General features: G+C 40.2%; 1 protein-coding gene across 5 annotated transcripts in view; it reads left to right on the forward strand.

The window, feature by feature from the left end:
* The window catches only part of znf236 (zinc finger protein 236), a 41,860-nt gene extending 29,373 nt beyond the window's left edge, over positions 1-12,487 (forward strand). For all 5 annotated transcript variants that reach the window (XM_026293295.1, XM_026293296.1, XM_026293298.2 and 2 more), the window contains 10 exons: positions 1,160-1,299; positions 3,563-3,794; positions 3,877-4,065; positions 4,417-4,575; positions 6,318-6,475; positions 6,676-6,804; positions 7,174-7,368; positions 8,796-8,925; positions 9,163-9,336; positions 11,419-12,487. In XM_026293295.1, coding sequence (XP_026149080.1) covers positions 1,160-1,299; positions 3,563-3,794; positions 3,877-4,065; positions 4,417-4,575; positions 6,318-6,475; positions 6,676-6,804; positions 7,174-7,368; positions 8,796-8,925; positions 9,163-9,336; positions 11,419-11,540 — 1,628 coding nt within the window. In that variant the 3' untranslated portion in view covers positions 11,541-12,487. The remainder of the gene's footprint in view (positions 1-1,159; positions 1,300-3,562; positions 3,795-3,876; positions 4,066-4,416; positions 4,576-6,317; positions 6,476-6,675; positions 6,805-7,173; positions 7,369-8,795; positions 8,926-9,162; positions 9,337-11,418) is intronic.
* The last annotated feature ends 987 nt before the right edge of the window (positions 12,488-13,474 follow it).

Below are 13,474 nucleotides of genomic sequence, written 5' to 3' on the forward strand. Positions count from 1 at the left end.
GAGATCATCATTTCTATTGTTGGTCAGTTGATTGGTAATCAGTTTCGGCAGCATCTGGACAGAACAAAATGAATTACATCACAATGACTGATGACATCCCTAACTAAAGGAGAGAGCTGACTTGTGGATACGGCCTTTCTCCCAATCACAAGACACCACACATCATTTTAAGGACAAATTTGCATTATTAGATTTTGATGTTTGTACCTAGCTACATTTTTGAGGCAGATAAATCATCCAGGTGTCAAAGAAACCGCCTAAAAGAAATCTCTTTTAGGGCTTAACAACAGGATTTCACACTTCGGTACCTCAGCAGTGAAGGTTAGCCTGTGTGTTGATAAAATGTCTTACCTCTCCGATTTATATAAAAGCAATAAAGGAAATGATACGAAGCTTTGAAATGATGACAGGATTTTCAGGAACACATATCAAAAAAAGTTGCACATGTGAAACAGATGTGAAAAAAGTTAATTGCTTTGGGTTTGTGGTGCTATCCAGGGCTTATGTTGGAGACAAGTGTTAAAGCTGTGATTTCTACATTCAGCATTATGCACATCTTTTCTCCCAAACTGCTCAAGAACTCAAATCACAATTCAGTTTGTGAACTTTTGAGTCACATGCTCAGCTGACTTCAGGAAAGAAAAGCTCTCCTTTCGTCAGTTGGGTGAAAACTGTAGGCACTGCCAATTCTTTTGTCTCTCTTTTGAAGTATCTGTACTTCAGGGATATTTCTCATTTGAGCAGAAGTCAGGGTATATTAAAACATTAGTACTATAAGCGCTAATGTGTTGTATGTCATGCCTTCAATTTCAGTTCAGTTCAATTCAGTTTTGTATTGTGCCAAATCACAATACATCTCAAGGCACTTTACAAAAAAACAAAAAAAGAGAAACATTTAAAAAAAAAAAAAAAACATCCTTCACAACTGACTTTTGGCATGAGATGGAAACTTGTGAACATTATCTGCCTGATCTGTTTATTTTTTAAATTTTCAAATCCTGAAGCATAGCCGTTTGATAATTAAACCTTTTACTTTGATTTTGTCATTTTGTATTCAGTGATAGCATGAAGAGTAGGCTATTGATAAAACATAAACGTGTTCCTCCACATCTATGTGAAATATCTAAATATGTCTGTTGCTGTGTGTTTTCGGTTGCAGGAGAATTGACTGTGTCTCTCCCCGAAGGCCTGACCACACTGGATGGCATCCAACTGCAGTTGGCACCTGCCAACCTGGTGTGCCCAAATGTCCAGATTTCTGGCATCGATACCAGCAACATCAACAACATCACTCTACAGGTTTACAAGCAATTACTCAACTTTGTGTTATTCATAGGTGTCATTGTCACAACCTTATGTTGGGAAAAAATTAGGTCAGTTAATTTGAGCCTCTTCTGTTGCTCATGAATCAAGTTTTTAATTGTGTTGCAGAATCAAGGTTGTGCTTTGCAACTTGTATTTCCTATTTTACAAATAAACTGCCAATCTAAAATTACCATTAATATTTCGCAGCGTTGAAATGTTCATGCGCCAATAGCCTAATCTTCATTGACAGACACATGGCATAGCATCATTTCATAGCATAGTAACAATACCCAGTACATAACAGACAAGATTAAAACATTTTAGCTCATCTCACGTTTTTTACATAGTAATTATGTTATAATTGTATGTATTTATAGAGAAAGAAGAACATCTTGCCAAATTATTGTTGATGTGGTTTTTAATTAGTTAGATATTGTAATTGTTTTCTCAAATTTTAATTTGCTCAATATTATTTTAGGTGATCATGGTATATAATAATAACAATACTTTGCGCACCATTAAATACCTTATGTGCCTCATATAATTGTCAAAAACATTGTTTAGTGAAGCTAGGTAACATCGTGGATTGGTGGTTAACACTGTTGTCTCACACCAAGAAGGTTCCTGGTTTGAAACCCATCAAGGACCTTTCTGTGTGGAGTTTGCATGTTCTCCCTGTGCTTGTGTGGGTTTTCTCCAGGTACTCCGGTTTCCTCCCACAGTCCAAAAACATGTATGTCAGGTTGATTGGTGACTCTAAATTGCCCATAGGAGTGAGTGTGAGTGTGTGAGGTTGTTTGTCTCTATGTGGCCCTGTGATGGACTGGTGACCTGTCCAGGGTGGACCCCTGCCTTCCAAGTAGAGTAGTTTTTTAAAATCTCAGTGAAGGGAATTTCAGCTTGAATGATTTATTTGAAACTATAATTACATTACAACGACCCTGACACTTGTCGGTAGGTAATTAGGAGGTTTGTTTGTTGCTAAATTTGTTTCTGCATGAACATGTATTAATAAAATATTTGGCAGTGATATGGTTAGTGGAATTTTAATTACTATGGTATACAGTATCCAGGGCTTTTTGCAGCCTTAGCCCTACAGTGGTAGATGGGGTGTATTTGTTTTCTGTAATGTGACTAGTGAATGAACTGTACATGAACTTAAGCAGAGGTTTTGGAAGTGTTAGGCTTTCTCCCCAGAGGGTTGTGGGAATGTTGAAGAGGAGGGAGGCATGGCAGGAGAGACGTGAGGTAAAGATACTGTGTTAGGTGAAATGGACAGGTGTAGACTGGTATTCTAAAAACTAATTTAAATTGCTTATTGCAGTTTGACCTGAACCCACTGATCTCAAAGTCATAACTCACTCTAATCTGAGCACAGACATGATACTCATGTTTATATTCAGTGTGAATTAATCCATAGCAGCATTATACTTATTCTTAATGTTCCCTAATGGGAACTGTAGTTCCAAAACTTGGAACATCATTATCCCCCAATAGGGCAAAGAATAATAATTAGTTTGAAGAATTTATATTAATGACACTCATATGCAACATGAGTTTGATTTATACAAATTACAGCACCACTACTATACTTTATTTGGACATCTGCTAAGAGATCAGTTTAAAGGAGCTTGAATGTCTTAGTCTTCCACAGAGATGTTTGCGTCACAAAAGGCAAGTCAGAGCATCTGTCAATTTCAAAGCATTTTCTACTTTTGAATTTTATCCGGTGTATTTAGTAAGATGTGAATAATAGTTTATCTCTAATGTGGAAACTAAGTAAAAATACAAATATTGTGTATTTCCAGGGCAAACCTTTAGTCACTTAGCATTTTGCAGTCCAGTGATATAATGCAGTATCATGGTAACCATATCAACAGTGCATCATGTGTCAGCTCTCAGTCATGCTAACAGCTGGAAATGAGCAAGAGCCAGAAACATCAGGAGTCTGTCATTGGCAGACACTCAAAGTGTAGCAAAGTTAGGCATATTTACTTGAACAATTACATTGCATTATGTCATGTACAAGTCACCTACTCAGGTGCTCCACTATGCTAGAAAATACTAGAAAATGTTAGATGCTGTAGCTTTAAGTTGTCGAAATGTATCAAAAGCATAATTTTTTAAGTCTTCCCCCCAGTTTTCAAAAAACAACCATCTTGTCTTGTTTCCTCATACCTTTTTACAAGTGTCACTTTTGTTTTTCACATCAGCATCAGTGTTTTACTGTCATCTGAAGTAGTACTTTCTCTTTCAGATTGACCATGCCCTCCTCCAGCAGACCCTGCAACAGGGCGGTCTCCTCTCTCAACCTCTCAGTGTTGACACTGGCCTTGTGCCCCACTCTGGCAGCCAACTCATGTCAACCACTGACCCCTCAGTGTCGGCCAGTGTTGTCATCCACCCGCTGACCAGTCTGCCACTGCAGCCCTCCACCGTCACACCTGCTCAGGTCACAATGGCTGGTCTCTCTGAGCAGGATGCAGCTGGTATGTTTCCATGGAAACGTTAAGTAGGGTATCTCTGTTATGAACTGAATAACTGATCTAAGCTTTCTGGTGCATCCTGCAGGTACCCAGGACCTAAGTCACGTAATGGGTAGCTCGGGACTGGTAGCTGGAGGCAACAGCGGTCAGGAAATCACACTTACCATCAATTCGAACCTGACCCAAGCCTTAGCCCAGGTACAGTCCCAGGCCTCAGCTGCTGGTTCCAGCACAGCAGCAGGAAACCCTCAGGAGATCACGCTAACCATATCAGGTATGGACCACTTTATACACCACAGATCTTTGAAAACAACAGGCAAGTACATGGTTACATACTGTGTACATGGTACTGATGAAACAAATATCCCGTCAATGATCAGTGACATGTATTAATTTCCCCAGGCATGCGAACATGCTTGCACACAGAGAAACAGACCCACTAACAACCTACAGTCCTTTTTTCAATCAAGGTTAAATGTGAAAAGACAATGTTAAATCAAAAGTAGTCAAATATCCTACATCCTGTATAAATAAAGTCTAACACTTTTTATAATTACATGTACATTTTTACAATTATATTACATTTTACTGGAATTAAGTTATCTTTTTCTCCACACTTTTTTAGGCCAGGATCTGGTCCCTCAGCATAGCAACCCTAATGGTGTAGAGATGAACAGCAGCATCAGGCTGGCGTCACCACTCAATACCCAGCCCACCAGTGCAACGCTGACCATCACCAATGACCAGCTCCTACCTCAGAGTCCTGCCAACACTGGACTGGCAGGTAAGGACTGACATACAAAAGTGTGTTTGCATTTGAGAGTGGGGTAAATAATGCAGTATTTTACTGAAAAGGCTCACAGAGGCGCTCTTCTGTAACCTCATAATAAAATACTGCTTACTCATCTTTGACATTATTAGCTTTATCTAAAAGCAGGTTTCAGGGTAGGCATGAGGTACCGTGAAGATTGTGTGACAAGCAAGCTACCAGTAAGTAAATAATCTTATACAGTTAACTGAAACGGGAGTGAAATGACCCTGCTACCACTTGGAGATTAACCTCTACTCCCAGATACCCCAATTAAGTGAACGAGTGTAATTTTATTATCTATTGCTGACTGTTTAAAAAATGATATAAGGCTATAAAACATAATAGTTTTGAAAATCCTCCTAGAAATTCACAGTTGCATATAAACTATCAGCTTTTTTGATGCGACTCTGCTCTATAAGAGGTTTTTAAATTGCACACAAAAGCCAGCCTTAGTGACCTGCTCCACTCACCCATAACACTACTTGATTCAGGGCCAACACTTTAACCTAATAGTGTGGCAGCATAGTGGGAAATACCCAGCTAGCTGTTGTGAAAATGTCACCACAGCTGTCCCACTTGAGCAAAACTGATTAAATTGCCTCCGATGTGATGGAATGTGCATGTCTGACGTCTTTGTCTTCAGACTTGGCAGTTGCTCCCAGCACATAAGAAATTAGACATTAGACAGAGTTTATTCTCTTCTGGGTTTAAACAAGAAATAATAGATTACATTAACAGAGAGCCTGAACTCTTTTTAGAAATGTGACTGAACACAATAGTTGGATGTATAACTGGTTAGTTTTAGCTGAGATTTCTTTAATGGTTTACAACAAGCTTGCCTCCAAGAGAAGTGACTGAACCCAAGATAAAACTAAAGCATTGATGGAAAAGTTCAGTACCTTGATCAATGTGTTTTTCATTAAAAGACACACATACTGTTTAATTACTTCCTCACAGTTTTGCTGTTGTATTTATGTTATTTATGTAGTATTTATTAAAAAATGTACCTTGAAATGGACTGGTAGCTTAGGAACAACATCATATGAAAGAGAATTAATAACCTCTTCTGGTCATAGAAACTAAGAAAGGGTACACCATTCCCTTGGCTTTAATCTGACCTGTGATCTGTGTTGCATGGCACATTTCCAGTCTCATCTCTCTCTTCATTACCCTCCTTTCTGAACTCAAGTGGAAAACCCACTGCTCCACAGAGGCACCGAGAGCATCATTGCTTTTGTTGATTAAACTGAAGCATTCCTGCCACTCTGTATGCAAATGTGATTTAACCTGAGCTCTAACTAATAAACTGTACGGTGTCCACAGTGGCCTTTTTATTCAAATCAAATATTGGCTAGTGTTGTGCTAATGTAATGTAGGTTCCTCCCTGACCAATCTGTATAAATATGTTAGTACTATTTTTAATCATGGCGCATGAAGTGCAAAATGGCTTCAGTTTTTAGCCAGCTGGTTGCTTCAACAAATACAGATACACAATTTATGATCATGTCAATCCCTGCACTGTTGCCACTGGTCCAAGGTTCAGCTCACAAATGAAATGATCCTATATTCAAATATACTGTGTTTAAAATCATCAGAAATGTATTACACAATGTATTACAGGTTTACAGCCACTGACTCATCAAAAACTCTGAAAACTCTTATCCACACTTGCCATAGACTCACCCTAACCTGGCTGTGTTTCTTCCACTTACCAGTATCCAGCCTACCACCTACCACTACCCTATCACATACTGCAGCATCACAGAGCCTAGTGATGTCCCCTGGCGGTGTGGGTAGCGATGGTAGTGTTACACTGACCCTAGCAGATGCACAGGGCATGCTGGATGGTGTCACTATAAACCTTAATCCACAGGTAAAAAAGGTTTTTGAAGTTACTTAATGTCCTAATTTATTTCTGTTACAGTATTCAATTCTGTGGAGCCTTCTAGAGAGCATTTAAAATTTAGTAACATAATGTATTCAATTCAGTAATGTATTCAATAATGTAAATAAATGTGAAATCAAACTGAAATTTTCATTTGTCGACTGCCTTATATATATTTTGATCCTTAGGGTCAGACATTTCCTGCAGTATTGAATGACCCTGGTCTGCCAGGACAGCCACCCAGTTCAGCCCAGCAGGTTTTACTGGTCAGCCAACATTCTCAATCTGCAAACGGAGGGTCTGAAAATGGATATAATGTGAGTGTGTTGAAAACATCTGAGTGAGGAACTGGCAAGCTAAGGTAGAATTGGATTCTGCATTGATGAACTGAGCAAATTCCTATGATGGCAAGACAGTAATCCGGTGATCCAGTGGATTACCTACCTCTAGCAAGATATGCAGCTTTTTAGAAACCCCTTCACATTGTGAACCTTTAATTGTGTCGTAGAAGTTGAAGAGGTCTTCTGTGGAGCCAATCAAAAACTTTGCATTCCTATAGGAATATACCATGAATTTCTAAAGTTTAGACTTATTAGTAAAGGCATTTTTCTTATTTTGAGACAAGATTCATGCAAGCAACAGTGTATTTTGTTCATAAGTAATCTGTGCATTTGTGTTTAATCCAGATTTCTGACAATGGCCATAAAGGTGGGAAGGATGCCCAGGTGGAGGCTGATAATCGGAACCAGTGTTACTACTGTAATCAGGTTTGCCAGAATGCCAACACACTGCGACGCCACTGCAGGCAAGCCCATGGCAAGGACCGCTGTCACGTCTGCAGTCTGTGTAACAAGGCCTTCAAACGAGCTACACACCTGAAGGTGAGAACTCATACAAACAATAAACTTGAGTGATAAGCATCTTTAAATTTAAGCTGCTGATGATTTATATCTAATACTGATATCCATCCCGCTGCTGCTTACTCTTTATAAAGAAAGTGACCACTTATAAAATGAAAAAAATTGCATTGCAGCTAATCAATAAAGATCTCCTGGGTTTATGAAAACAATAATTCAATTCTCACAAAAAACAGGAAAAAAACACATTTTTAATCATCAGTGCTTCCACCTTAGGCAGAAAAATGACAGAATCAGAGTCGGTAAGGAGTGCTCTATCGAAAGGTGTTTCACAGCCAAATTAGGGAGAAGAGCTAGTGTGCTTCTCTTTCTCCTGATCATGTGCTTGACACACTGAAGCACATAAATGTCAATCAGATCAGCAGGAAAGAAGTGGCTTTGTACATGAGTTGTTTCCTTCATCCTATGTCACGTTTCTAAGCAAAGGCTGGTGTGCCACAGCCTTTTATTTTTGTAGGTGTGCTTCAGCATGCTGAGCAGTAATTGTCTCTGATAAAGGTAATGACCCTGAGATTAGGTGGGTATCGCAGTGAGAGTGACCGAGCTTCATCTTCTCCAGTTCGTCATGCTGCTCATTAGTCTGCCACAAGAACTTGGGTGCTGGTTATATTTTGTCAGTGGTGAGAAAGATAAATTGGTAACACTGTTATTTTTCATTTTGTTGTCTTGTGGGCAAAGTGCTATTTAATAGTAGCCACGCAATCAAAACAATGGCTTTGTAACATGGGAAGACTCAGGAAAAAGCAAAGTGTCTTACATCATTATAACCTGACAGCCAGAGAACCAAGGTGGTGTGGTGTGTTTTCTCACGGGTGGTTTTATGTTGAAAATAAACTACCCTGTGGTATTAGTTTTGTCATCTAACTCTACTTTTCCCTCCTCACCTTGCCATTTACTAGCTACTACCTGAGCCTCATGTTTAATCTGTGAGATATAACAGTGGCCATTTTAACAATTTTCCCTAGCAACAGTGTTGTTACGCCATTGTTTGCCTTCACTTTGTTGTCGACCAATTTGTTTTGTGCTGCTCAGTATTTGGCTTCACTCTGACTCAGAGTACAGGTCAAAAGGCACATAGAGTAAATTTAAAGTAAAAAGTAGAAAAGGCTTGCATTTTTCATGTCAGCATAATGTATCACAGTAGCAACAGCACACCTTAGGCACTTAAAAGAAACCAAGAGAAAAAGAAAATTCATTCCTTCGACTGTTTAGGAAGTGATTAATCAGGTGTCCACTATCTCCAGAATTTAATAACTGAATGTGTCAGTTTGTCCAGTGTCAAAATGGCAGACCTTTCTGTCCTATCCACATTCTAGTAGAAGGTTTTTGTTTTTGTTTTGTTTTTTTGCTAGAAGCTGATAGGGAAATGAATTTTGTGGTTTTGTCTACAGGAACATGAAAGAGTGCACCAACCAGGTCCATCACCCAGCTCACAGAAACCCAAAGTCTTCAACTGCTCCACTTGTATCAAGGCCTTCGCCAAACGTAGCCAGCTGGAGAGACACAACCGAACACACACAGGTAAGAAGATCATCAAATAAGCACAATTTGCTACTAAATCTTAGTCAGTCAGCTCCTGTTAGAGCAGGCGAGCAAACAGTGTAACTCTGAAACAGGTAGCTATAGTTTTAAATAGACACAAACACACTGATGTCTTCCTAATGAAGAAATAGCTTGAGATTAAAAATGGAAGCATTTATTTACTGTAATTATATCTAAGTACCAAATCATACATCAGTTACGCCTGTTTTTGTACAGGTGAGCGCCCCTTCAAGTGCAGCCAGTGCGACAAGGCCTTCAACCAGAAGAGTGCTCTGCAGGTCCACCTGGTCAAACACACTGGAAAGAAGCCCTTCAAGTGTGAGGTGTGCAGCATCAGGTTCACCCAGAAGAGCAACATGAAACACCACATGAAGAGATCCCACGGCTATGGTGAGCATCTGACAGGCATCATACCAGTACACACAAGGTGTTTGTGCAGCTGGACATTCAAAGAGTGTAATTAATCTTATTGTCTTATCTGTCCTTCAACTTAGCTCACTTTGACTCAGGAACAGTATTTCTAAATAAGCATTTTAATGATTTTTGTGTCTGTGTATGTCTCTCATGGCCACTGCACATTTCCAGCATGATTTGCATTTGTAAGGCACAGAGCAATAAAAGTTGTCTCTGAGCACTTCAGACTACCGAGAGACAGCGTTGGCCTTCCCCTATTGATCATTAACTACCTCTGGTTACGTTCTAATTCTCAGCTTTTGTGTCATTTGATGGTCCTTCTAATTATCTGTTGAAAACAACACATGGTCACCTGTTCACTCAGCACTAATCAGTATGCACACACATGCCCCCATCTCTCATGCCTGATGATACTGTGGAGCAGGAAAACTGTGATGACAGGTCCATTGACTTTGTTCACTTGAAGCTGTCAGCTTCTTGTTTTATATCAGCAGATGTATTGAATGTAAAGCCATTACTTTTGGTGAAGCTTTAGGCTTTGATTCCCCTTTGGTTAACCTTGTGAGTGCAAATAATACACACTCACATTGTTATTCATTTCATTCAGTCATTTTTAACTCGGAGCCTGGCAGGTTCTTGTTGAAGCTCATTTGAGGAGAAAAATGCTGACAGATCTGTTCTTCTTATTCACCTTATTCACCTTATTCACCTTTACAATAGCTTTCACTCAAGTCCCCATGCTGGGTTGGTGTAGATAATTTAAAAAGTCATGTGTCCATAGTGACGCTGGGAATAATGCCTTCAGAAAGTTAGAGAACACTGAACTTTTTCAAGAGTTTCTGCAGATCAGTAGAAATTAGAAACTGTGTTCATGTTGAATAATGTGACTTTGATGTAGTTACAAGGTTCATCACTATGGCAGCTTTGTCAAACCAGCAGGTTTATTTTTTGATCTGAGATCACACACATTGGGAGTACAAAGCTCACCAGTTGGAGCTCCCTGATGTGACAGCATACTAAAGTGTGATGGAAAAGAGAACAATGGGCCTGATGTATTCAACTGACTTCTGTGATTCCTTAACTTTTTATCTAGTGGCACCAAATTAAAATTTTCACTTTGTCCAATACTTTGATTTATGACTAAATAGTTGTAAAACTAATGACATTCATTCATTCATTCATTTGCCGATTAGCAAATGTTAATATGCAGTAGTTAAATGCAGATGTCATGCCTTTTTTAATGATTACCTCTCACAGCAATTGATGTTGGATATTACAGAGCAACCAGTCTTTTTCCATTTGTCATCTGTGATATTTTTTGTGGTTTGGGGAAAACATCCAGGGAACCCACAGCTACAGTCATTTTCTTGGGAAACATAGCCATAGTTCATGAATTCCTGGGAAATATCAGATCTCAAGTCCCAGTACTCCATTTGTGATGGCATGTGATCACAAGGTTAAGGTTCAGATTAATCCTACATTTTTTATTTTTGTCCACATCAAAAAGAAAGATTCTCCATGACATTCTTTTAGCTTGTCAGAAATGCAGAAGGAGTCAAAGCCCTCATGTGTTTGCAACTTAATGAAAGTGTCTGAAGTGTTTCAGATACAGAGAGGAGGAGATAATTTAATGACTTGCACTGTAAAACTCAGTTCAGTACCTGGTCTGCAGCAGGAGAAAAGGTCTGTCTTTACCTCTCAGCATTTGCCAGAGTGACGTATTATTGTTTTGTGCTGAAGTTATTTTTAAGCTGAATTTACTGTGACATTGCTTATACCATATTTACACAGTCACAATAAGCACGTTCCACATCTGTCAGGTCTTGTTATATAATTTCTGTGACAAGCATTGCTTTTCAGAAGAAAGGAAAAGATTGCTGAAGATTGATGGATGGTCTCCTTTGCATGACAGCCACTGCTAAATTAAATATTGATTCAGAACTGCTGGAGCTGCTCTCTAAATGTGTGTTAATGGTCATTTTCTGGGATTGACACTGTTATCACCTGTCTCACCTCAATCTTTTTTTCTTTTTTTTTTCTCTCTCTTTATCCGTTCAGGTCAAATGCAAGAAGTGTCCCTGGGCCAAGAAGAATCAGCATCTCAAGTTGAAGTGACACCTGAACTAGATCTGGAAGTGGTTCCTGAATCAACCGGAGACTGGCCCAGTGTCTTCCCCTGACCACAAACCACATGAGTCCTAAAAGTCAACAGGTTACTATTCATTGTTCTGGGAAATGATCGAGCTTTAGAGTTAAACATCAAAGGTTTTCCAAATGTATTCCTTGTTTTTAAAGGGTTATTTTTGGTTAAGAGAAGATTTAAGACATACCTTTGCTCTGCTGTATAGTGAGGGCCTTTACCCTAGTAGCAGCCCCCTGCTGTTTATCCAAATTAGCAGTGGACTAAGAGTCTGGTTCCCTTTGACTGGCTTAATGACGCATCTGTTTTGCTGCTGTCTGATTGTTATCAATGTGCTAACCTCCAGAGAGGTTTGGCTCAATAAACCCTGGCATCCCAGAGAATTCTGCAGTCAGGATGCAGGTCCCTCTAACGCTGACCATGTTGGAAAGAATAGAAACTGTACTGTGCGAGTAAGCTCCTTAGAGACAAGCATCGTATCTCTGTGTTATTGGTCTGCTCACAGGGATGAGTCCTGTCATGGCCTGTATATTAGCACATAATGTGGTAATCTTTTTTCCCCTGCTTTATGAGAAATTGTTTTATTTTTTCACATATTCACAGTGTATATATTTTGACCTGACATGAAATGTAATTTGCAGGTTGTTACATGTTTGCTTTAGTTAGAAAACAACGTCAAACATGTTCGTGAAGATTAGCAGTGAGCTGCAAGGACATTTTGTTGTTTACCTGCTCATATCATTAAGACTTGCTGCATACACAATTTCTTTACTGTAGTAATCGTGTAAATAGCATACTTTGATATTTTCTGAGGGGCTGTTACAATGTGGCTTGGTTGGACATAAGTGATTTGGGCATAATAATGCATTTGTTACACAGCAAAACCAATGTACAGAAGATAAGCTGTTTCTTCTTTTTTTCGCAATTGTGTTTTCTATTGTCCATAATAAATTAAGATTAAATTAATTTTTTAGTAATTAAAACTCACATTTCTTCTATTATTTCATTGCATTTCTCTTCTAAACACGCCGTGGACCTTACTCCCGCGAGCTAAAGCTAAGTTTCATTTCTCCTAGTCCTGTTTTCTACGTTTTCCTTTTGTACCAGTCTTTGCATTTCCGTTCAATAAAACGCTGGGGTTGCTTCACTTACCTCTGAGTGAGCCTGCATCTGTTACAGGAGATCGGACCACTACCGAACCACAGGATGAGTACTCCTGGTCCCGTTCCCGAGCTGGTGGACACCACGGAGGAGGAACGACTGATTTCCCGGGCATTTCTGATCCTGTCACGCACAATCCAAAAGGCCTTGTGTTATAAGGATATATTCGATGTCTGTACGGCGATGACCCGGCTTTTTTCGAACCCGACCGGCTACATGACCAAGGAGGGGACCTGATCATCTATCGCCTGAGCGCTATCAGGTCGGTCCTGGAAGTCGAAGTCGAAGCCGAAGTCGAAGTCGAAGCCGAAGCCGAAGCCGAAGTCGAAGTCGAAGTCGAAGCCGAAGTCGAAGCCGAAGCCTCAGCCGCCAGAGCCAGAGCCGCCTCAGTCGCCTCAGCAGCAGCCGCCGCAGCCGTCCGAGCCTTTGCCTTCGGAGTCCTCCGGACCACAGCAGCTGCTACCTGAGTGTCCTGAGCCACAGCGGCCGCCACCAGAGTTTCCGCCTCCGTTTCCCGAACGGACCCAGCAGCCGCAGCAGCAGACGCCGCCGCCGGATCTTCCCGAGCCGCAGCAGCCTCCCGAGCGTACCAGTCTTTGCATTTCCGTTCAATAAAACGCTGGGGTTACTTCACTTACCTCTGAGTGAGCCTGCATCTGTTACAGAAGATCGGACCACTACCGAACCACAGGATGAGTACTCCTGGTCCCGTTCCCGAGTTGGTGGACACCACGGAGGAGGAACGACTGATTTTCCGGGCATTTCTGATCCTGTCACGCACAATCCAAAAGGCCTTGTGTTATAAGGATATAT

The sequence above is a fragment of the Mastacembelus armatus genome, chromosome 16 (assembly GCF_900324485.2).
Source record: "Mastacembelus armatus chromosome 16, fMasArm1.2, whole genome shotgun sequence".
NCBI lineage: Eukaryota > Metazoa > Chordata > Actinopteri > Synbranchiformes > Mastacembelidae > Mastacembelus > Mastacembelus armatus.